Source organism: Entelurus aequoreus, linkage group LG14, assembly GCF_033978785.1.
Source record: "Entelurus aequoreus isolate RoL-2023_Sb linkage group LG14, RoL_Eaeq_v1.1, whole genome shotgun sequence".
Classification (NCBI taxonomy): domain Eukaryota; kingdom Metazoa; phylum Chordata; class Actinopteri; order Syngnathiformes; family Syngnathidae; genus Entelurus; species Entelurus aequoreus.
In genome coordinates, this window is record NC_084744.1 from 15,411,999 (window position 1) to 15,438,053 (window position 26,055).

At 40.5% G+C, this 26,055-nt stretch overlaps 1 protein-coding gene across 6 annotated transcripts in view; it reads right to left on the reverse strand.

Annotated features, from left to right (window-relative positions):
- Positions 1 to 26,055, reverse strand: part of bcl9 (BCL9 transcription coactivator) — a 78,201-nt gene that overhangs the window by 2,936 nt on the left and 49,210 nt on the right. For 5 of the 6 annotated variants that reach the window (XM_062069077.1, XM_062069075.1, XM_062069073.1 and 2 more), the window contains 7 exons: positions 21,686 to 22,145; positions 15,784 to 16,097; positions 12,408 to 12,515; positions 12,133 to 12,337; positions 9,415 to 9,511; positions 7,153 to 9,328; positions 5,651 to 5,920 (listed from right to left, as the gene is read on the reverse strand). In XM_062069077.1, the coding sequence (XP_061925061.1) occupies positions 5,651 to 5,920; positions 7,153 to 9,328; positions 9,415 to 9,511; positions 12,133 to 12,337; positions 12,408 to 12,515; positions 15,784 to 16,097; positions 21,686 to 21,966 (3,451 nt within the window). In that variant the 5' untranslated portion in view covers positions 21,967 to 22,145. The remainder of the gene's footprint in view (positions 1 to 5,650; positions 5,921 to 7,152; positions 9,329 to 9,414; positions 9,512 to 12,132; positions 12,338 to 12,407; positions 12,516 to 15,783; positions 16,098 to 21,685; positions 22,146 to 26,055) is intronic. The other variant, XM_062069078.1, reaches the window with a different exon arrangement.

Genomic DNA, 26,055 nt, shown 5'->3' on the forward strand with positions numbered 1-26,055 from the left:
GAGTTAGTGTTGCAAGGGGTTCTGGGTATTTGTTCTGTTGTGTTTATGTTGTGTTACAGTGCGGATGTTCTCCCGAAATGTGTTTGTCATTCTTGTTTGGTGTGGGTTCACAGTGTGGCGCATATTTGTAACAGTGATAAACTTGTTTATACGGCCACCCTCAGTGTAACCTTTATGGCTGTTGACCAAGTATGCGTGGCATTCACTTGTGTGTGTGAAAAGCCGTGGATATTATGTGATTGGGCCGGCACGCAAAGGCAGTGCCTTTAAGGCACGCCCCCAATATTGTTGTTTGGGTGGAAATTCGGGAGAATGGTTGCCCCGGGAGATTTTCGGGAGGGGCACTGAAATTCGGGAGTCTCCCGGGAAAATCAGGAGGGTTGGCAAGTATGACTGGAAGACGCAACTGCTCTGTACTTCCCTACGTCCGTGTACCACTCCGTACAGCGGCATTTTAAAAAGTAATACATTTTACTTTTTGAAACAAATACCGATAATTTCTGATATTACGTTTTAAAGCGTTTATCGGCCGATAATATCGGCAGTCCGATATTATCGAACATCTCTAGTCAAAAACCTTTATTTTTGGGGGTTTTCCATTAAACTCATGGATGGCATTGTGTCTCAAGGCTCTGTAGATCATTGACATCAATCTTAGACACCTGTGATAAATACTCTCCCAGGTGAGCCCAATCAAAGGAAAACTGCTTAAAAGTGATGTTCCACATTATTAAGCAGGCCACAGTTTTCAAGCGATATGGGGAAGAAAAACGACCTCTCTGCTGCTGAAAAGCGTAAGATAGTACACTACCTTGCTCAGGGTATGAGAACATTGGATATTTCCAAAAAAATGTATGCTTGATCATCAAACTGTAAAGAAATGTGTTGCTAATTCAGAGCACAGGCGAGTTCGTGCAGATAAAGGCGACATTTTAAAAAGTCTCTGCCAGACAACTACATCGAAATAAGAGAGAAGCTGCTAAAGGGCCATTGCAAAGCAGCAAATATGTATTACTAAGGTGTAGGATCCTCAAGAAGTTTTCAAGTGTGCTTAAAGCTAATATTGGGCCACCCCCTAAACAATGCTCACAAGCAGAAATGGTTGCAGTGGGCTCAGGAATACATGAAGACTCATTTTCAAACAGTTTTGTTTAGCGATGAGTGTCGTGCAACCCTGTATGGCCCAGATGGCTGCAGCAGCGGATGGTTGGTGAATGGCCACAATGTCCCAACCAGGCTGAGACGGCAGCAAGGGGGCGGGGGTGTGTCATGTTTTGGGCTGGAATCATGGGGAGAAAAAAAAATCAAAAAATAATCTTCATGCATGACAATGCCTCATCTCATGCTGCAAAGAACCCCACTGAGTCACTGGCTGCTATGGGAATGAGAGGAGAGAAACTGATGGTGTGGCCATTATCCTCTCCTGACCTCAACCCTATTGAGAACCTCTGGAGCATCATCAAGCAAAGGATCTATGAGGGTGGGAGACAGTTCATATCCAAGCAGCAGCTCTTGGACGCTATTCTAACATCCTGCAAATACATTAAAGCTGAAACTGTCCAAGAACTCACAAGTTGAATGGATGCAGGTCTTATGAAAGTGATATCAAGCAAGGGGTCCCATATTAACATGTAACTCAGCCTGTTTCATCAAAAGTTATTTCGATCAAAAATATTTTAATTTATATGGTCTTATAATGCTACAAATTCAACATGTGACCATTTTGAGTTCTGTACAGCCTATAAAATGTCTTGAAACGCTGTTCTGCTTAATCATTTGGAACAGTGCACTTTGAGTTATTTATTGTATTTATTTATTGTTAAAATACTGTTATTTTCGAGATTTGTTCAATGAAATTTGAATTAAACTCTAACGGCTGATGTCTTGAAAATTATACTGACTGACATTTGAATCAATTATTCATGAAAATTTTAGAAAAATTTACTTTGCACAATTAAATATTTGATTGATTATTTATTTATTTCAGGCAATGACATAAAAAAGTACAAAGTTGACAACACATAATAATATAAATTAATATAGTGCAAAAGGTAATGTATAGTATGTAATGCATGATTGTCCAGTTTTGCCTGAAAGGGAGTGGGAGGAAGATAACTTATTTAATCCCACCCCCAGTTCTCCATTCAGTGATTATTCACATGAGTTTCACTCTTACTTTGTTCAAGGATTATAATACAGATGTTGTATTATAGTGGCATTACCACAGGTAACAATAATTATTACACTGTAACAATAATTTGTATCAACAATGTAGGAATAATGAATATACTAACAATGGTAATAGACAACATAGCAATAATGGTAAGGAAACATTGAGCACATGTTAACACTTTGAGACAGAGTACAGCAGCAGGTCAAATTAAAGACCCTCATCTCTATATTTGAACCAGACCCCATGTTTGTATAATACCGGTAGTTTAAATGGATTAATAGTTTGGCATTGCTTGTGTTGTAAATCCAGTTTGTATAATAGTTTAAAGGCCTACTGAAACCCACTACTACCAACCACGCAGTCTGATAGTTTATATATCAATGATGAAATCTTAACATTGCTACACATGCCAATACGGCCAGGTTAGATTAGTAAAGTGCAATTTTAAATTTCCCGCGAAATATTCTGCTGAAAACGTCTCGGTATGATGACGTTTGCGCGTGACGTCACGGATTGTGCGGACATATTGGAACACCATTGTGGCCAGCTATTAAGTCGTCTGTTTTCATTGCAAAATTCCACAGTATTCTGGTCATCTGTGTTGGTGAATCTTTTGCAATTTGTTTAATGAACAATGAAGACAGCAAAGAAGAAAGCTGTAGGTGGGATCGGTGTATTAGCGGCTGGCTGCAGCAACACAACCAGGAGGACTTTGAGTTGGATAGCAGACGCGCTACCGTGAGTACGCAGCTTTGGCTTCCAAACATTTGATCGCTTGCCCGTACGTGCGTGCCGCTATGTGCATGTCACGTACGTAACTTTGGGGAAATATATGTGCTGCATGAACTTTACAGAGGTGAACGGTACTTTTGGGCTGTGGGATTGAGTGTGTTGTGCGGGTGTTTGAGTTGTATTGGTGGGTTATATGGACGGGAGGGGGGAGATGTTTGTTATGCGGATTAATTTGTGGCATATTAAATATAAGCCTGGTTGTGTTGTGGCTAATAGAGTATATATATGTCTTGTGTTTATTTACTGTTGTAGTAATTTCCAGCTGAATATCAGGTCCCACCCGCCTCTCACAGCATCTTCCCTATCTGAATCGCTTCCACTGCCCTCTAATCCTTTACTCTCACTTTCCTCATCCACAAATCTTTCATCCTCGCTCAAATTAATGGGGTAATCGTCGCTTTCTCGGTCCGAATCGCTCTCGCTGCTGCTGGCCATGATTGTAAACAATGTGCAGATGTGAGGAGCTCCACAACCTGTGACGTCACGCTACTTCCGGTACAGGCAAGGCTTTTTTATCAGCGACCAAAAGTTGCGAACTTTATCGTCGAAGCTCTCTACTAAATCCTTTCAGCAAAAATATGGCAATATCGCGAAATGATCAAGTATGACACATAGAATGGACCTGCTATCCCCGTTTAAATAAGAAAATTTCATTTCAGTAGGCCTTTAAATGGATTAATAGTTTGGCATTGCTTGTGTTGTAAGTCCAGTTTGTTCCATAGTTTTACTCCGCATACAGACACACAAAAACGTTTACGAGTGGTTTGAGCTCTCGGCAATAAGAAATATCCAAAGCCTCTCAAGTTATGAGCCTACACTCGTCTTATAAAAAAACTTTGTAGATTAGGCGGCAATAATTTGTTAAATGCTTTATATAAGATTATTAATGTATTAAATTATTACAATAATTTGGAACACACTGTACTCCTGGACCACAGCTCACAAAATGATGAATATTAGCTAAAACATGCACCCCCACTGTGATACTGTACCATTATTTGCCAGACATATACACCACATGGTGGCGCTGTTATGAAACCCCAAAGTTTGTTGTGTGTTTAGCTGAATCGTCCAAAACTTGGCACACACCATAAGGCAGCGTTTCTCAAAGTGTGGGGCGCCCCCCACTGGTGGGGAATAGAGACATGACAGGAGGAAATTTCACTTTACATTTTTTTTTTTTTTTAATTATACTTAGATTTTTTTTTTTTACTATGCTTTAATTTTTTATACACACTGTAAATCACTTTGTGATTCTGTCTGTGAAATCCGCTATATAAATAAATGTAAATTACTTATTTTTCCTGTAGGCTTTAAATTTCTAGGTAGGAGCGAAAGTTTGACAGACATAGCAAGTAACTAATGGGGGCGGGGCTAAGCGGAAGCTTTGTGAATGGCAAGTCACTGTGCGAGGATTTGCTGTTTTGCAAATACATAAAAAAATAGAGCCACTGCTGATGAGCTGTTCGAGATAATGGACCGTTTCCTCAAAGAACACAACCTTAAATGGGAAAACTGTGTGGGCTTTTGCTCTGATGGCGCACAGACCATGGCAAGGTAAAGAAACGGGCTGCAGGCTCTAATAAAGAGGGTTGCACCAAATGCGCATTGGACACACTGTGTCATTCACCGGGAAGCACTCGCGTCAAGGCAGCTCAGCCCCGAACTCAATGAGGTTTTAACAGTGGCAGTGTCAAGCCTGCAACCCCGATTTGAAAAGCTGTGCAGTGCAAAACAGGCTCATTGCAGCCACTAATGCTGGAGTACTGTAAAACTCATGTTCACTAGCCCTGTCTTGCCAAAATGCATAGCTCCTCCTTTTTTTTTGCAAAGATTGCAAAGTGGCACTTTTATTTTATTTATTATTGAACTTGATGCAAGTTATTTGATTTATTATTGAACTTGATGCAAGTTATAACACTTGTATTTGATTTATTATTGAACTTAATGCAAGTTATAACATTTTTATTTGATTTATTATTGAACTTGATGCAAGTTATAACAATTGTTTTGATTTATTATTGAACTTGATGGAAGTTATAACACTTTTTTTGATGTATTATTGAACTTGATGCAAGTTATAACACTTTTGTTTTATTTATTATTGAACTTGATGCAAGTTATTTGATTTATTATTGAACTTGATGCAAGTTATTTGATTTATTATTGAACTTGATGCAAGTTATTTGATTTATTATTGAACTTGATGCAAGTTATACCACAGCTGCACAGTTAGATTTATTATTGAACTTGATGCAAGTTATACCACAGCTGCACAGTTATTTTATTTATTATTGAACTTGATGTTATTTTATGTTATTGACTTTGAATGTATACAACTTGATGTTACTTGATGTTCAATAAATTTGAAAATGTTAAGCTTGGCATTAGCGTTCTGTTGGGGCGATGGGGGCAGGTTGGGCTTGAAAACTCCCCCTTGTCCAAAGTGGGGGATGACAAAAAAAGTTTGAGAACCACTGCCTTAAGGGGACTGACAAGCATAGATCTGTGAAAACATTATCGTGTTTGCAGGTGCACAAACAGAACTTAACAACTAAATGTTCAGTTTTTAAGTCTAAAAATCCAAATATATTTATTACATGCATTCTGATCACAACCCATGGAGGGCGTCTGCACTGTATTACAGCAACACTTTATGCAAAACCGTCTGCAGCTTCAAGTTACCGTTGTTGACTGAAGGCAGATTCGGGGAGCGAGCCGGGGGCGAGTCGTCATCGGAGCTGGCGACGGTCTTGATGGCGTCGTGGTAAAGTGGCGTAGAGCTGGGCATGGCGAACTTGGACATGCGAGACATCATGATGGAGAGCGGGTTCTGGGAAAGTGTCGGCTCGGGAGGGATGGTGTAAGGGCTGCCCGACGGCACGTTGCCCGGCAGGGACATGGACCCTGACGGAGCGCCAGAGGAAGGTGGGGCGGAGGCGGGGCCATTACCACCTGGAGGATGTAACCAAAATATAACATTTACAAGTCCCATTTGAAACAATCTGTGCTGTGATGTGTCAGTGTGAGATGTAGTAATCTGTATGACCACAAGGTGGAGTCAGTGGACTACTGGACGCACTAATATAGACATAGGACCATAGATCATGGTGTCATATTGCTACATTAGAACCATGTGATTTAGAGGCGCTTCTGTTTTCGTTTGGGGGGGGCAAACAACTTTTTTGCCAGTCTTTTTAAAGGCCTTTTGGATATACTTAATAAAATATACATTATATAATCATTTTAGAAAATTGAGAACCAATTATTTCAACACTTGAACCTTGTCACTTTATTTTTTGTTTGTTTTTCTAATACAGAAAAAAGATAAAATGTTTAATACTTGAAACAATGATTCTCCAATGGAGGGTCTGGACCCAGAAATTGATATTTATCATTTCATTATTTAAAATTTCACTATATTTACATGTGCAGACAAACTTAAAATATAAAGAATATCCTATAAAATATAATTTAAAAAAAAAAAGTGTCCTTTGGGTTTCTTAAAAGACGCTTCTCAATTAAATGTATTTTTTAATGTAAAAAATAGATGATTAATATTATTTAAAATGCACAAATTATGGCTGTGAATCTTTAGGCACCACACGATTCGATTCGATTTTGGGGGCAACGATTTGATTTAGAATTGGTTCTCGATTCAAAATGAATACTTTTTAATAACATTGGATGGCAGTTCTATAATTAACGACATTCCTCCATAAAAAATACAGCTCTGATCAATTTCTATACTATTTCAAAGAAAACTGGTTTTGTTTACAAAAATTCTACCTAAACATTTATTAAAGTCAGATACAAATAAGGCAACATGAGAAGTATCCCACACTTAATAAATCTGTACAACATGTATGGGCATCTACATCAAGAATATGCTTTCCCTGAGTAGCAGTACGGGATAGATTTAAAAAAAAATAGTTGTTGTTGAATCTTTTTTTTAAAATTTTTTAAATCAATTAAGAATCGTTAAAATAAAAATTGCGATTCAATTGAAAATCTTTTTTTTTTGACACCCTTAATACAAACAACAAATGTGGAGACATCTTACATGATGCATACAACTATGAATTACATTTTACAGATGTTTATATATAAAGTTCCTACTGCGTTTCATAATGGTCCAATTAGTAAATATTGGAAACACAGTTTTGATGACAAAAATTGTACAATACCTTGCTCCATGTTCCCCATCATGTTTGGCGAGGTGATACTAAGCGGGGGCTTGCCGCCCTGCTGCGGCACCCCAGGGCTCTGCATGGGCGGTTTTGGCGAGGAGGCCCAGCCCGGTGAGGGGTTGGGAAGAGAAGGAGATCTCATGTGAACAGGAGAGGCGCCGGCTGATCCCATCATGGAGTGAGGCGACTTCATCGACGCCGATGACGGAGGCGCCGGAGGAGCAGCAGGGCCTGTGGAGCCCGTGAGCATTCCGGCCAGCTGGGACGGCGTCTGCGGTGATTTGAGGTTTCCGGAGGGCGAGCCCATCATGGGAGACTGCACCTGCCTCAGAGGGGGCGACTTGAGCGGGTTGACGCTGGGCGAGTGCCCGCCTCCTCCCTGGACATTCAGATCGGCTGGTTTGCGCCCTCTCTGGCCTTGTGGAGGCCCAGCATTAGGAGGCAGGTGGTTCATGCGACCATTGCCTCCCGTTGGTGTAGATCTGTGCTCTGGGCCAAACGCTTGTTCTCCATGCGGGCCCCTCATTCCTCCAGGACCCCCTGGGAAAGGTCGCCCAGGCCCGAGAGGAAAGTCTCCAGGTTGTGGCTGCTCAGAGAAAGGTGGGCCTTGCATCGACCTGCCTTGTGCAGCCATGTTGTCCATCGGCGGTCCTCCTCTCATTCTCATCATCTCATCTGGACTCATGTTCATCGGAGGCTCTCGTAGTTTGGAAGGATGCATGTGAGATCCTGGCCCAGGACCGGGTCCCATGCCAAACTCGGGACCCATTTCTCGACCCCCCATTCCCTGGAGCCTTGACGACGGGCTCATGGGACCGTCACCGGGCATTCTGGGAAACATACCCATGCCATTACCAGGCTCCATTCCACCTCTTTGGTGGCCCATCATCCTTTGCATGTCCATCATCATGCCAGGGGGCAGGCCTTTCTCTGCCCCCATACCTTGGTGGAACATTGCTTCTTGGACTGACTGAGGGTTTGGGAAGCGCTCCCCTCTACCGCCTGGACCAGAAAACATAGCCCCGGGACCTACGGGAAATCCCCGTGCATCCCCCATGCGAGGCGGCATGTCCTCGGGCCATCCCATCCCCGGCCGTGGAGGTCCCTCCATCTCAGGATTAATCATGCCTGGGAAGCCGGGCATCCTCTGCATGTGTGAAGGTATGCCTCTTGGACCGGGGCCAGGGCCCATGCCCATGCGTTCTGGGTAAGGGTCTTGCGGCCCACTCGGTCCACCCCACATCTCTCCTTGGCCCATCTGATAGGGAGGCGGGGGTCCTCTCATCATGCCACGTGGACCGTGGGGGTGCATCATCATGTCTGGAGGAAGTGGCCGGTGTTGCATTTCTTGTTTCTTCCTTTTCTCCTCATAAAACTCCTGCTGCAACTTCAACCACGCCACCTGTTCCGGGGTCATTTGATCGCCATCTCCGCAGCCTCCCGGAACCCCCATGTGGGGACCCATTTCATCTGGCGGAAACGGGGGCATGTCTCTGGGACCGTGGGGCGGACCGAAGGGCGGACCTTGCGGGCGAGGTCCTCCTGGCCCACCCGGTGGTCCAAGGCTTTGAGACTGCGCCATCATGGCCTGTAAAGGGCCTGGCTCAGATCTTCGTGGTGCACCTTCGGGCCCTCCGTCGTGGGGCCCACCGTGGGGCTGTGCAGGCCCAGGGGGAGGGGCGTCTCGGTCGTCAGGGAAAAGCATGCGCTGGATATCCCGCAACGTCTGTAGCGAGCGCTGCCGATGCTCCAACTGTTCCTGGGATAGACCTTCTGTGTTGGCTTCCATGTTTAAAAGTTCCTGGGCTAACTGTTGCTGCTGCTGCTGGGGTGTCAGACCTGGGCCAGGAGGCCCTCCACCCTGCCCTCCTTCACCCCCCGTGGGAGCGTTGAGGCCTGCCTCAGGTTGGCTGATGGGCGTCTGGTCCATTGGGGCTGTGTTGTTGCTGGGGCTGCTACCAGGAAGATTTTTGGATTCGATGCCTGCAGTGGACGAACCGTCTTGTGACAGAACACCAGGTTGGCTTCCCTGGCTGCCGGACTGGGGCGGGGTTGACTCCGCCATGCCCGCTAAGGACGGCTTGGACCCGGGCTGGTGGCTCTGATCTTGGCCATGGGACGGTTGTTGCTGGGAAGACTTGGAGTCATTTCGAAGAGCGTTTGCTGCATTGTTCTTTAATTGAAACACCAACAAACAGAAATATGGTTTGAACAAAACATGTTTACGAAACATTCATGGAATTAATGGCACTCATTTACCAGAAGAAGGTGAGCTTTGTCTTTGCTGTTAGAAATGTTTTTCATGTGGAAGGTGATGATGTTTTCTGTATGGCCAGTTAGAACCGCATCAGCTGCCCTGAAGATGGAAAGGCAGGCAATCAGCAAACAGAAACAATTGTTGTAATAATACTTATATATTTCACAATTTTCTAAAATTCTAAAAAAAATTGTCTGACAACAGATTGGAAAATTTCATAGATAAAAAGTGGAACACTGGCGAATACAGAGCTAGCATTTCAACATCGATTGCATTAATGGAAATGAGGGAAGAGATGACCAATGCAACAAATGGTAAACAGTGTGCAGCTGCAGTGTTTAAAGGATCCAACACAAACATTTGACACAATTAATCATAATATATTAATTAACAAATTAAAACAGTATGGCATCAGAGGGTTGGTCTTGAACTGGATGAAAAGCTACTTAACTAACAGGAAGCAATACGTGAAGCTAGGCGAACATAGGTTTATGACGTTAAATGTATCTTGTGGTGTACCCCAGGGATCAATACCGGGACCAAAATTGTTCAAACTTTATATAAATGACATTTGTAAAGTTAAGATTTAAAATAAACAGATAAACATATAAAATGCAAAATATTAATACAATTAATATTAATTTAACATAATATTAATTTCCTGAATTGTTTTTATTTCCTTCTAAGTACATGTTTGTACATACTGTATTAGTACAACAACTCACTGTTCCATTTTGGTTGGGGACAATTCAATTCAGAAATTACTCTCAATTCAAACCATATTATTTTGTATAAAAATTATAACAAAACATTTTCAAAACAGGTTATAAATGCTCCTTTTGCCAGCTGACGCATGACGTAAACATGCAGCGAGTAAGCCAGAGAAATGCAATACATTTATTTTCAAATTGATTTTTGAACATTGATTTAAAATCAAAATAAATAGGGATCGCAATTCGGATGTCAACCGATTTTTTTCAACACCCTTATACAAACCGCTCATTTACTGGAGACGCAAGCTTAAATGCTAAAATTAAAACACAAGACAGTAACGTCTTTCTCCTTTAAAAATCAACATTCCCCAATCTAAACTTGTATTAACATATTACTGTCAATTCAGATATTCAATTGTCCACATTATACCTACAGTAGGGAAGGGATTCATAGCACCCCATTCCTGGTTGGATCTCGCGTAAGAGGAAGAAGGGGTGTTAATAATTTTGCAATGCAATCTGCTAAAAATAATTGAAAGTGCCACTCTATATAGCAACTGACACTGTGGTCAAAGTTGGAATTTCCACAAAACACATTTTAAGATATTCAACACTCTACTGATATCTGGCGGCTAAAGTGGATGGTGCACCCCCCCAATTTGTCATGTTACAGGTGAACCATGACAAATGGGGCCATAAGAATCCCTATCCGACTGTGCATGTTGTGCTCTCACAGAGAGAGGTCAATCATTTATCGAAGTAATGTGACAACAGGAAGTGAATTTGCGTCATTTCACATAAACTGGACGTGACGCAACCAACACGTTATTTTCTTTATCATTAAAAAAACACAAACTACAATTAAAACGGTAAAAAATAAACATATTTAAATACTCAAATAAAAATAATAGGTGCCAGAACAATATTGTTATATAACTAATTTCTTCTGCCACGAAATTATTGTATAGATTTGTTTTAATACAACTTGTTTTTAAGCGTGTCCGTACTTTTTAAGCACATTCATCTTTACCAGGGGTGTCAAACTAATTGTAGATCGGGGGCCACATGGAGAAAAATCTACTCCCAAGTGGGCCGGACTGGTAAAATCACGGCACGATAACGTAAAAATAAAGACAACTTCAGATTGTTTTCTTTGTTTAAAAATAGAACAAGCACATTCTGAAAATGTAGAAATCCTAAAGTTGTTGGGGTTAATAGAATTCTACCTTTATTTGTCGTTATTTATACTTTCTGAATAAATTATGTGATCATGTTTATCAGTCAACTCATTGGTGTTAATTTTCAATCCATCAAGATAAAAAAATAATATCAAAATCAAATTACAGGATGTTATTTATGTAGTTTGCTAATTTTCATCGACTAGTGCACTAACATCAAGTGGTTTATTTGTTTTTACATATGTAGCATCATCTACAAAGATACAAAGAATTGCTATTGCGACATCAAGTGGACACATTTAGAACAGCAGTTTCTTTCATTCAAGAATTTCGGCTCATTTTTATACTAAGCAAACTCATTCCGCAGGCCGGATAAAACCTGTTCATGGGCCTGTGGTAATTTTGCTGACAATCACCGTGATATGAAATGTTCATATTGTTACATCCCTAGCTAAGGCTGTGTGTTTTGGTACTGTACCATCTAATCCAAATGTAAAAAAGAAGACGATTACGGCAGTAAAAACACAGACTTGAGTGAGCATCTGACGAGATTAAATTAATCAATATTCCAATATTATTGCTGGGTTGACCACAAAGGTTGATTTCTGTATTTTTTACTAGCTTAGATTTCACCACAAGATGGTTAATTATACTTTTATTGAGCACAGTTGTCTGTGAAATACTCCTCAGTTTAATGGACCAAAGATCAAATCAAGAAACTTATATTCGGGTCCAAACAGTTTGCTTGAACACTTTCTTGCTTTCTGTTGTCGTTTTAGACTCACCACTACATTCTTGCAATGCTAAGAATCACTTGCTACGTCCTTACTTGTTAGCCATTTCTGTAGTGAAGACATAGACGACTTTTGAGCCAGCTTTCGGCCCGCTAGAAGGTTCCGTGGTGGAGCCCTGGACCCCCAGTAAATTGTGGGAGGGCGTGGATGAGCGGCTTAGTCCAGCGTTGGAGGTAGGATGGCTGACAGAGTCCGAGGGCTTCACGTCACTGGAGTTACAGTCTGCGGGGAAGACAACAGCTGCGTGGCTTCAGGACCTGATTGTGTTCTGCGGTGCGTTTTAAAACCACATATTTCAAAAGACACTTACTGAAGAATCCTTTGTCGTCTTCGTCACTTTCTCCCCCAGAGCACCAGTCGGCTCCACTGTAAGGCTGCCTTCTCTCCGCCACGCACATCCTCTTTACCCGGCTGCTGTCTGCAGGGACAAAACCAATTGTGGTCTTACACGGAGCAGTGGGAAAGACAATAGAAGGGACAGTGTGGGGCCTTTGCGCACAGTCTTTAATTAACAAGAAATACATGGTCTTAGACGACTACAGTGTATCCCTGAAGAGCACGGGGCATCGTCTAATCATTTTATAATACACTATATGTGTACTTAAGAAGTGGGTAATCAAAACAACCATGTTTCAATAATAAGGTCAGCTTCAGCCCTTTTGAGCTCGTAAACACATTATAATGGGACTGTCTATGTGCGCGATAGATACCATATAAATGATATACATTGGCAGACAATAGAGATTTTAATACCGCCGCTATATCATGATGAAACATGTTGGTGCCACATTCTAGCTGTGTTTGACAGTGACGAGCAAATGAACGGTTCCTCAACGCACAGCGGCTAACGTCCCTCCACAGCGCAAAGCCACTTCTGAGTCAGCAATCCGCATCTCCATGGCGGCAAATAAACTAAGTTTCGTACATGTACATTATCACTGGAGGACGAGGAATAGCTAAACATGCTACATTACACACCATAGGAGGATATGCTAAGCTAGAGTTACCAAAACAAACAAAAAAAAGTGTGAAGATATATACAAAGATTGACAGTAACAATAGTATGGGTATATGGTCGATACTACAGTGGTTAGATCGATTATATTATCATCACAATTTTAGTTTTGGTGTATAAAGTCAGGAAACAAGTTCCTGGACACTTTATGGGTAAAAAAACAAAGGATTTAAATCAGAGCCAATAGTAAAAAATCATTTAAATATGTATTTGATATTTTTAGACCATCATCCTGTGTTTTTCTCTGATTAACATTGTGATTATAAAATGTAATCATTGATTGATCTTGAAAATGTGAAGTATCACTATCAGCATCGGTATGACCAATACTGATCCCTGTAACTGCTTGGTATTGGAGCGATACCGAAATTTATAGTATCGCCTTTAACTAATGTAAAGTATCCAAACAAAAGAATAAGTGTTGAGTACATTTGAACAAATGTGTAGCTAGAACCATCTTACAACAACAGAAAGTAACCAGATATTAACACTAAATTAGCAATTGGATTAATAACAGTTTTGACCAAAAAAATACAACCAGAAATGACGTAATATGCTACCGCATATGTCAGCATCTAATTTAGAAGCATTTGTAACAACTTTGTTAAGTAGATGATTCTTAACATACCACATACTGTACATACCTGCTCTACCAGAGAATTAGCAGACAGAGCAGGAGGGTTCAGTGTTGCCAACTTAATGACTTTGTTCCTAGATTAAGCGAGTAATCGGAGCCCTCTATTAGGACTGGACGATAATGGCAAAAATAATAATCACGATTATTTTGATTGACATTGTAATCGCGATTAATTACACGATTATTTATTAATTTGAAAACATGAGTATTTATTGTAGCACTAAAACTCAACTTTAAATGGATATACATTAGTAACAAACCACAACAAGTAAAATAATAGCAATAACTATACATTTAAATAACAATAGCAATATAAAAAAACATAAAAATTCATTTTTTCCTATTTATTTTGAATTCAGTTTTTTACACTTATTTTACCACCATAGACTGTGGTTTTTGTGTCAAATAAATTTTTTGTTAATTTAATGCAAAAAAATCCTCACATTTATTAGTATAATACATAACAATTTTTTACCAGTAGTTTAGGTCAAAGCATAATATTTGTGTTAATGTATCAATAAGTGCTTTAAGTACTTTTTGCTTTAGTAAGGTACTTTTTATTTATTTTATTAGCGCAGTCAGACCGGATGTGGCGCACCGCGCTATTATTGTGAAGGGGGGGAAGTGTGCTGTGCTGTTTTTCTCAGCTTGATGAGTAAAAAGGCAACTTGAGGCTGTAAAAAAAAAAAAGAAAAAAAAAAAAAGAAAAGAGAGCCTCTCAAGTTGCGACCACTGTTTGTAGATGAATGTAACATCGATGATGTCGTTACAACACAAGCAGATAAAATGTGTTGTAGGTGCATGGGTGCATGGATTTTTCCTGCTAGTTTAAGCTTTGTAATTTAGTCGCTGTTTCAATGGAATCGTCTCCGCGTTGTTGATTTCAGGACCGCCGGCGTTTGAGTGCGTTGGGGATAAACGAGAGCTACCGGACTCACTATGTTCCCAAATAAATGGCTCTTCTCTTCACAATGATAACATTTCACTCACATTTATGTCAATTTCCCTGATATTATTTTACGTTTATCAGCGGATTCCATTTAATTGGCCAATTATGTGACTCTGTCCGCGGAATCATATGCCTTACTTCTATTGAAATGAGTGATTATTGATTAGGCATACTAGCGCTGTGTCAATTAAAAAGTAGTAACCATGGTAACATCCCAAACTTCTCGTAGACGTGCTCTTTTTTCACTCATTCACTCCTCATCTGTTTCACCGTCACAAACTCTGGAATTTGCATGCATGTTCTGCGGCACATTCATCTTTTTTTCCCCCCGATTACTATATTTTCATAATTGTGAGAAGCCATAATCGAAATCAAAATCTGATTAATTGTCCAGCCCTACTCGCTATATATATAAAAGCGACTAGCGACAAATCTAGGACAGAAAACTTTTAGAGCAGTGGTTCTCAACTTTTTTTTCACCAAGTACCACCTCAAAAAACACTTGGCTCTCCAAGTACCACCATGACCAACAATAAAGTACAGTAACGCAGTAGGCCTAAATATTTATTAAAAACCAGGCAGAGGTTTTAATTGAATAATTATGTTTAATATTTCTGACGACCGTAACATTACACACAGTTTGAATATTTAATTGATTTATTGGCATACCACTAGATAGGGTTTTGAGAATCACTGTTTTAGAGCCTGACAAAACAGCACTGATTGCTATCGAGCTGAGACCGAATAAACAGCACCTTGCAGCCACGCTGCTTCAAGATGAATTAACAATCAATTCCGAACAGTAGACTAACATTTAAAAAAAGATGAATTAACCATTCCATTACTGTACTATCCAATAAGAAACATTCTACACCTAGACAAGATTAACATAAATGACAGTATTCAAGCATTTTCTTCTGTTCTTTCAGTGTTGAGCAGTGAAAAGCTTCATTACAAAGATAAACGGCGTCATTTACCTATAAAATCATAGCCGGTGACAGCAAATCTTTACAAGGTCTGAGTAGCACCGGCCCCTGAAACCTGCTCGCCATGAATCACGCGCCTCTTTTACTGTACTACTTTACCTTTTTCCTCACTGGTGGGCGTCCCGCTTTCCGCCTGGTCGAACGACTCCACGGATGTGCTTCTCTCCCGTTTCACTTTGACTTTGGAGCTCGGGCCAGACGTCAGGCTCTGGCCGTTCTTCAGCCCGATGCCCCCCGCCACGCTCTGTGCTCCTTTGGCACCCAGGGTCTTGGGGTCGCAGGGCGAGGGCTGCGATTGGCTGCCGGCGCTCCCCGGCTTACCCTGATTGGGCATTTTAGAGTCCATTTGGGAGGCGGTGGAGGGGGACATGACGGGAGGTGAGCGTACCATGACCTCCGCCTTCGGTTTAGGGCTGAAAAAAGGAAGGGGGGGAAGTATTTTAATATTTTATTCAATTGCTCAAGCATATTTCCATTACAAATCGCTGTTTTTCACCAGCGATATTGTCTGCACAGTGGAACATTTTACAAAACTAAAGACCAAAATGACCAGATTTAAACTTTCCCTTTTATTCTTATATAATTTGTAATGTCTGCCATATCTTCAAAGGCTTTTCTCACCAAAAGGCAAATACAGTCATGCATGAAGTTATAAAGTCTTACATTAATTAAAATAGAACGTACCCAAGTCAAAAATCCTCTGAGTGTTTTTCAACCACTGTGAGGAGACATATTAGTGTTCCGTGAGAGATCATGATCCACTTTCACTTAATTGGTCTGAAATAGGGATGTAACGATTATCGGTATAATGATAAAGAGCGATAAAATTCCCTACGGTTAGTATTAGTTATTATTATTATTATTCAAAGTTTACGTATCGTAAACCCGTGATTGATTATGGCACTTGTGAAAAACTCACGGTGACACTACTAATTTCCAAGAGAAGCAGCTAGCGTGCTAACTACTAGCTAGCTTAAATGCTAACATGAATACAAGTAGGGATGGGGACAGAATCCAGTACTTTTTTGACACTGTTTGAATCCCGCAGGTCCTCCCGGGCACCGATTCACATCCAATGGTGCTATGCTTCAGGACCTGGGTTGCGCGTGACGTCACGCCCGGTTGCCTTTGCACTTCGACACATGGCGATCACTCCAGCAAAATGAGAGCGGAGTCAGTCAAAATACCTTTAGGTAATGTTGCAATTTTTAATGCCAACAAAGAAATTGCCTCAAAAAACACGCCAATGTAAATTAAGTAAGGCTCCACTTTTCCACAGATGCATTGGCTTTGCTATTGACATGCTACTGATTAGCATTAACAATTTTTGACTTTTTAATTTTAACACCTTTAAATTTGTTAATGAAAACTACAACTATGATGCACATTACAATCATGCAGCTGGTGCGTAATTAGTACAATACTTAGAGTAGTAGCACTTTGTAGGGCGCAACAGAACTGCCATTTAAAATCTTAGACAGCTGCAATTGCAACTCAGTGTCATACCTGCAGACACGACTCAGAAATGTGATAATTAAAGATGTAACAACAGTTATAATCAGCTCAGTTTTAAATGTTGCAATAAAAAAATCAGCTTTTATTATCCAAAACACACTCAATTACCCAAAAAGTGGTAACGTTGAGTACCGTATCGGTTCAAATGCGAACGGTACCTATCCCTGAATACAAAACACATTTATAGATATTTAAAAAAAAAAAAGTGGTTAAAAGATTCCAGTGTGTGTAGAAGTATTTTTGAGCACTTTGAACAATACAGTGATAATAATGATAACTGTAATAATTTGGGCCATTATAGCCGTGATAGGAAATGTTCATAGAGTTACATCACTGGTCTAAAAATTATTATAAATTTACAACAAATAATGTACAGTATATTTGTTTCGATATATAAGCCAGCGACATAGAGAGACAGGCACAACAATTCAATGAAACACGTGTTGGCATTCACACAGGGATGTTGTTTGGCAACATTTTTATGACTTAGAATATGTGTTTTGGTCTATAAATGTTTGGGAACGCAAAAGCCTGTGACATTTTTAGGAGTTACAGATACTTTATAGGACACAGGAGCTCTGTCCTTTTTTTAAGGTGTTAAAGTACAACTCTAAAATTAAACAAAACTCCCGGAATGTTGTTTATTTTCAAAAAATGTATTTCCCAAACTACTATCAGTGGTTAACTTGGATTTGGTGACAACGATGAATGTTAAATAAGAAGATGTGTGAAGAGGTGCAAGGTCTTACGACGGCACTGGAACAGATTACAGTGGTACTTCAATTTACGAGTAATTTGAGACACAAGCGGTCTCTGAGCTTATTGTCATGCAAACATTTATCCATAAAAATATTGAGAATCTGCAGTTGCTGTCTTTGCTAATTTGTTCCGTCTACTCCTCACTCAACAAACTGTACAGCCGAGCATTACCTGCGGTACACAGACATACACATCACTTGTTGTCAACTATAACCTCTAAGGTCCGTCACTAAAACACGTCTGTGTGCAACATAAACAACGATTTCCTAGATCCTATTGTTACATGACGGCTTCAAAAGGGAGACACCTACAAAAGTCCACTCCCTAAGGTAAACAATATTATTACATTTTATAAAACTGCTGTAGTTGTTTGTAGTACATTCTATTGTAATGTTTGTGAGAGTATTTATCTAAAAGTTCCTTTTTATTTTTAAAAGACATTGCTACTTAAAATGGTGGTGTTTTGAGAGGGCCAAGGACGGACTAAATTGATTTCTATTCATTTCAATGGGCAGGGCCAATTGGATATGAGTGTTTTGAGTTGAGACCTACGTCGTGAAAAGCAATGTGCTTATAAGTTGAGATACTACAGTATTTTGAAAAGACTACCATGAATGGCGTCCCGTGACAAATTATATTCCTCAAACAAGGAAGATGCTAGAAAGCCCGAGGCACAAAGTTAGGTAAGCCAGTCATCATACATCCAGTCAATGTTGACAAAGTTAGATGTTATATGGAGCATCATCCTACTGACAAGGAAGTCTAATGTTCTACTTAGGAACCCAACAAAAGACAAAGGTTGAAAGAGTACATAACTGACACTGTAACTAATCTCACACAGTGAAATGTTACAAACATTTAGACTTACTAGCTGGCTGTAAAAGCAGCTCAGTCCCGTTGAGCAGCGTGAATCCAACTTTCAGGGAACTTTCTTTCCACACCCTAATCCTTCCCTCCCACTCGCCCTCGTACACACTTGTACAAGCAGTGTGAAGCGAATGCCAACAAGTCCAGAAAGCACAACCGCAGCCTATCTCACTATATGTACAAACACAGGAATAGTAGAAAAAGGAGGGAAGGCTAGGGAGCGTTTTTTGGCAGTCCAGGCAGCTGTTTCCAGAGACTGAAGCATGACTTAGCAGGGAAACGTTCCAAAGACAATGCACTCCCTGAACTCAGGACATCTACGGATCACACAGGGAGGACATTTGGTTGAGGCTATAGGGACATTAACTCAATTTCATTACCACTAACTTAGGTACGCCCGCATGCTGGGAAAATACCACAGAATGGCAAACAACTGTCTGTTTCACCTTCAACTCATCCACTATGTTACTTGATGTGAACTTATGCTGCATTTTCAGAAAGCTGGGGGCCGGACTTATCCTGCATTTTACTCTCGTTTTACCTTCAATGTCAATGCAAGATCCTGTCGTATAATAAAACTTGCGCTCCACTAAATACTCCATTTAGCTGTAATGAAAGTAATGGAAAAAACACACAATTCAAATAACTTTTATGACAATCTTTAGGGACATACTGCAACAACACTGGTCAATGATACTTCCACACTGAAAACCCTGAAACCCTGATTTACGAACTTAATTAGTTCTTGAACATGGTTCGTAAATCGGGAAGTGTGTATAGTGAAGCAGAGTTCAAATAACAATTTAAACATGAATAATAATAGGTTTTCTCCTCGACTGAAGTCCATAGTTTAGTGAAGGTTTGTACACTTTAAAAGCAATATAAAATGCTATACCACTACTGTATATCAAACAAACATACCAAGGGGTGATAAATGAACTATCTATTTAAAAACAAGCTAAACTGTGCCGTATACACTGTTCTGGCAACATGAGCACACACACACAGAAACAACTATGGTGCCCTTCCAAACGATCAGAAATCCTTAACTTTAACAACCATATTGCTACAATAACAAACATTTTTAAAAAGTAAAATCCACCTAATTAGAAAAAAAAGAAAAAAGCAGACATACATAAGGAGCGATAAAGACGGGCTGGAGGGCCCCTCCCACCCCCTTCTGTGTGGGCTCTTCTGTTGCCTAAGGTGCAGTACCTGTCGTATCTTTTCCCTGCTGTGCAATAAATCTGCTCTGGCAACTTTTTCCAGAAAAGTCAGGTGTCTTCACATTTAAAACTTGTTGTGGTACGGTCATGGAGCCTGCTTTGTCAATCTTCATCAATCATATTTGGAAGCGCCAATAATGTACAGTACTCCTCGCAAATAGTCTTGTTTTGATCCACATGGATTCCTTCGTTTTTTCCATGCTGGTTTGTTTGCTTTGTGGGATTCATTTTGAGTTTGCAAAGTGGTCACAACTAGTCAAAAGGGGGAAAACACACAAAAGGCACACATACAGATGCACTGAAAAGTGAGTGTTTAGTGCAGAAAGTGAGTGGAAGGCTCCGCCTCCGCTACAATGATACACCTGCGTTTTTGTCTGCAGGCGCAAAAATTATTGACTGAACCAAACTTTGGTGTACAAAGACTTGGTTCCACACGGAGACATACTTGGGCCAATCCAAAAGTTCGTAAATCAAAAAGTTTGCAAATAGAGGGGTTGTTAAATTGAGGTTCCACTGTATATGTATAAACATACAATGACAAAATATCTTGGTTTTAGTACGATTACACACAGGTTGGTGACTCAAGTTTCTAAGCTTTTTGCACAAAACGGTGCATTCTGAAGAGACAGTCAGAAAGTGGCTTGAAGATGGTCTGTAAAACAAAATCTATGAAAATGTAGACCAAAGAACCACCATTACACATCATGTAGACCACATGGAGTTTGTTTTTTTTTAAAGTAGAAAAAAAAAATCACAATATGACTCAAGGTACAGTGAGTAGGGTAACCGCGCCACTGCCATTCTAATGTGTGTCGGATCATTTTTAATGTGTATTTAAAGACATTTAAAGTTGTGGGAAAATTGCAAGGAGAAATAAAAACAATATTAAAATTGAGTCAAATTAACTACTAATTTCACGACATCCCTGCAGTACCTTGTTGAATACCTCTGATCCAGTGTTTTAAATGTAGATTAAAATCATCATAGGTTCCCATTCCCCTTTAAATGTTCATTTATCTATTTGATTTCATTCGTTTTCTGCGTGTAAAACAATAATTATGTTTCATGTGAACATTTCTGGGTGTACCGCTAGGGAAGCCTGACAGATGCGGCAGATTTGGCCCGACGACCCTGATATACATGTAGGTGCTTCCCAACCTTTTCTATCCTCAGCAATGTACATTTTTTTCAATTACTTAATTAAACAGGAGGTGGATTAGACCCCTTAACTCCCTCTAATTCTTGATTAAGACATTTTGGACAATTGTTTGCTTCTAACTTTGTGGGAACAGTTTGGGGAAGGCCCATTTCTAATGCATCATGCAGAGTGGGTCCATCAAGACATGGTTAAATAAGTTTGGTGTGTATGAATACATGCAACCCACAGTAGGAAGGGGATTCATATGGCCCAATTTGTTGCGGTTTACCTGACACATGAAACGTGATGATTTGGGGGGGTGCACCGTCCACTTTAGTAGACTGTTGAATATCTTAAAATGTCCACAGTGTCAGTTGCTATGTAGAGTGCCACTTTCCATCATTTTCAGCAGACTGCATTGCAAAGTGAATGGAATGGGGCCCTGTGAATCCTTTCCCTACTGTATCCAGTAGTTCGAAATACTACATCTACTCACCTTTGTGTGTTGGTGGATGGGGAGTTCTTTAGCCTATTGGAGTGCATTGATGGGGTTACCAGTACAACAGAACAGGGTGAAGTGATGAGCTGGTGAGGACTGCCTGCGTGCGCGAGCGGCGCTTTGGCTCGCACGTTCCTGGAGCCGGGATTCCCGAGGTTGGCGAGGTTTCCCCGTCCGTCCTTGGCGTCCTCTCGCTCTTTCTTGCCGCGGTCCTTCTTGCCGAAATGTGTCGCTGCTGTACCTGCCGCCGCTGGCCTCTCCTCTTGGACCTCCAACATTCTCCCTTAAGTCCTTTTCTGTGTGGAGTGTGTGCGCACGCCTCTGTGTGTGTGGGTGTCTGTTTGTGTGTGTGTGTGAAAAAATGTGTAAAAACAATAACAATAGTCCAGGAGTCTTTTCTCGTTCACTCTGTATTTATGAAACTCCTCAAGGGGGCTTTCAATGGCCCTTGGGCACACTGTGGAGAGAGAAAGAGAAGAGAAAATGAGGCTGTTAACAAAAATGGAAAAAGAGACTACGGTCTGAGCAATACTGAACGTATACAGTGAAGTCAGTGAACTCACGCCGAAATGCATGAACCTTATGATTTGATGCTTTGGCATTGTTTAAAACGAATATCTAACATTGTAACAACATTCCGAAAACACAAAGTTCATCATAGGTCCCCTATAAAAAGTTTGTTTTGGAGTAGTTTCATGTCACTTAATATTAAAAATATTAACTTAATTTTAAACTACATGGAACCCAGAACAAATCCAGAGTTGGTTTGGAAGCATACAGATTGCTTTATTAGGGGCCCTATTAAAATTGCTTTGTTTATTATAATTTTTCCCACTTATTATTATTTTTCCCACTTCAATTGCATTTTTGAGGGCCTTAACATGCACGAAAACTCACCAATTTTTTCAAGCATTTCCTGTCTGGCAAAAAAATCAAACTTCAAAAATTGTCTCTCTTGCGCCTTCTTTAAAATTTGACAAATTGTGCCCCTCTCCCCAGATTTACGTATAATCACGAGAATGGCCAGTGGCGTCTATCATGACAGTCTCAACAACCCATATTTCGAAACAAACAGTTGGTCATCTTGGTTTAGCAAAAAAGGGGTCTTACTTCAACAAACTCCTCTTAGGGACTTTGACCAAATGAGTTGCGGTTGAAGTGGAAAAATACTAGACAAATGGCCGATGATAAATTGCGAATAAATTTTGCCTTTGCCTTAGGAAGTGGGCGTGGCATGGCACCAAACTTTAATCTGATGGCTTGCCACAAAACTTTCAACATTTATAACTTGGCTCCACAAACTCATATATTGATCAGAATTGCTACAAATGATGATGATGACACCCTGAAGTGGAGGATGGGTCAGTACATATTAGTACTCATTCGTGGTGGGCGGAGCCTGGTGGCAAAAACTGTCCCTTGCCATCAACCATCAAACTGTCATTACTTTATTTTAAATGATCGGATCTACTTCGAAACTGATATGAGGCTTTAAGGTTGGGGTCTGATCATGACGAGTCGTTGATATCAACACCAACATCGACCCTTTGTGGTGGAAAATGATAAAAGTCGTGACTTCCTTCCACATGGTCCAATCTTCGTGAATTGTTGATGGTTGGTCTGGGCATTGGGAAGGACTTAACTTGCGACTCACGTTCGACTTGCGTGGTGGTGCGAGGGCACTCTCAACGCTGCTCGCAGCTTCAATTTCGTTTTGTGGTTAAAGTTAAATTAAAGTTAAAGCTACAAGCAGTGTTGAAAAGGCCCCCATGTCCCCAGCCCCCGCACCTCGGTTTTGACGCGAGTCGGGGGAAACGCATTACACTTGTCCTTCCCAATGCCCAACCTACCATCGAAATTTTTAGATAGATTGCGAATGTTGAAGAAGGTTCTGACTGTTAAAATGTATCTAAAGTGCAGTATTGACAGTTTGAAGGTTTATTGAGCACTTTTCGCTCCCAGGCTCCGCTCACTACAAAATGGTACTAACAGGTACTGACCGATCCAGCCCTTCAGGGGGGTCATCATTTGTAGCAATTCTGATCAAGATCTGAGTTTGTGTAGCCAAATAATAAACGTTGAAAAATTTGTGGTGAGCCATCAGATAAAAGAGTGTCACTATGCCACGCCCACATGCTATGTCGTAGGGAAAATTCCTTCGCAATATATTATTGCCAATCTGTCTAGTATCTGTCATTTTAACTGCAACTCATTTGGTCAAAGTACCGAGGAGGAGTTCATTGAAGTGCGACTTCTGTTTTTTTTTACTAAAAATGGTTGAGGGAAACCAAGATGGCGGACTTCCTGTTTGTTTTAAAATATAGGTTCTTAAGATTTTTATGTGTGTGATAGACGTCTCCAGCGATTTTCGTGACGATACTTAAATCTGGTGGCAGGGGCTAATTTTTCAAATTTTCAAAGTGGCGCTAGAGAGTCAATTTAAAAATGTTGTGTTGGATAGCCACAAAATTATGCCGGACTGGTAACGCTTACAAAAATTGGTGAGTTTTCATGCATGTTAGGGCCTCAAAAATGGAAAAATAATGCAAGGCGCACTTACTCGTAGCCTTTGCAGCTCCGACCCTAACAAAGCTCAACAAGGGGGAAAAGGCAGGACAATGTTCACCTCTAAGATCGGTTTCACCTGTAAAATGACTCAAAGGCGTCTTTAAGCGTACGTTGAGGTGTGCAAGTTAAGAGGGGGTGTCGCAGTTTTTCTTACACTGGTGAGTGGGTGAGAGGATTGCATTAAAAAAAAGAGAGACTTTCAGTGAAATTGCATTGTCATCCTGAAAATATTTAGGAGCTCTTCCAAACACTCCAAATAGAAACTGGCTTCAGAGGAGGTAGACTGCGTTGGAGAGAATTTGGGGAGGGGGGATGGGGTGGCGGTATGGGGGTTGTCACCGGGAATGAGGGAGGAAAAAAAACAAGACTCCTGCTACAGCAGCAGCACTAATCTCTCAACAGTCTGCAGGAGAAGTGGTTTACTTCTACGCTGGACATATCGCAAAGGCACGTGAGCATAAGGAGGCTTCTTGAGAGCAAGAACAGAGGAGCCTTATGTGTCCAATTTACACTGTTTGGACAAACCTTGCAATAAGGAAAGGGGGGTGGGGGACAGCATGAGACGCTGGAGTGACTGAAAGTTCCTCAGTGTGCTCAATAAAGATTGCACATCTTGATACAACTAAGGGTTTACGAGTATGTATTCCTAATCAGCTTTTTCAGTATGGAACATTCGGTACTGTGCAGGAGCGTACGGAGTTCCCTCAAATGAAGGACAAGAAGTATAAGTGCCTTGTGATATAGTCATGCCTTTGCTCAGTAGACAAATACAGTGCAGCCTTTTGTTAGCGATAGTGCCACGGAGAAGCCAGAGCTTAAAAAACATTTTATGTTGTTAAAGTGTCCTGTTTAAAATCGCATTGCCATCCCGGGGAAATATCTGAATGGACAAAGACAAGTACATAAACAAAAAATCAGTAGAGATGGGTAACTAGTAATTAGGGATGTGCCGATCGATCGGCCAATTTTTGTGGAAAAAGTACATTATCACCATTGCCTTTTAATGGCAGTCACAACGACTAGTTAGTTCCCCAGCTGACCAGCAACTAGCAGCTAATTAAGCGTCTCCAGACACAGTGGGGAGCAGCTCCACTAAGCTAATAATAATGACCACTATTACAGCAATTGAACAGCGTATCTTGGGATCTTAAGTATCATTATCATGTACATTATCACTGGAGGACGAGCCTTAACATGTTACAAAGGAGCAGGCTCACTAAGCAAGCTAGCTAACAGAAGAAATAAGTGCTTAGTAAAGGTTAAAAAGTGTAGACAGATCCACGTTAAAGCAGAAAGTAAGCAGATATTATCAGGAAATTAATAAGTTGATTATTAAGAGTTACAGAGAGGATAATATAAGAACAACTGTAGGTGTGTCAGCATTGTCACGGTCAGTACACAACACATAAGAGGAGGGCGGCTTGATTCATAAGTTGGTAGTGTCGACACCAATGGTAGTATCAGGAGACGATCGACACTAGAGTAACAAGGCCAGTATTTGTATTTTCTTTAAAAAAAAATGTTTTTGTTGTTTTAGTTAGTGGTGATAAATTAAGGGGAAAATTCCATGAACACAGACTTAAAAGGCAAAAATTATTTCACTGGGATTTCACCGATTTCCCTTTGTTTAGTTATTGTGTACGATTGACTTTAATTTGCTTAAACAATTGTATTTAATCAAATACAATATGGAACTATTTGAAATACTGTGCTGATATTGTTAAACTGGCAATAGCGCTCACCATAAATAAAAAGAAAAATGTGAAGTTAATACATGTGATCGGTATCGATCAATCTCG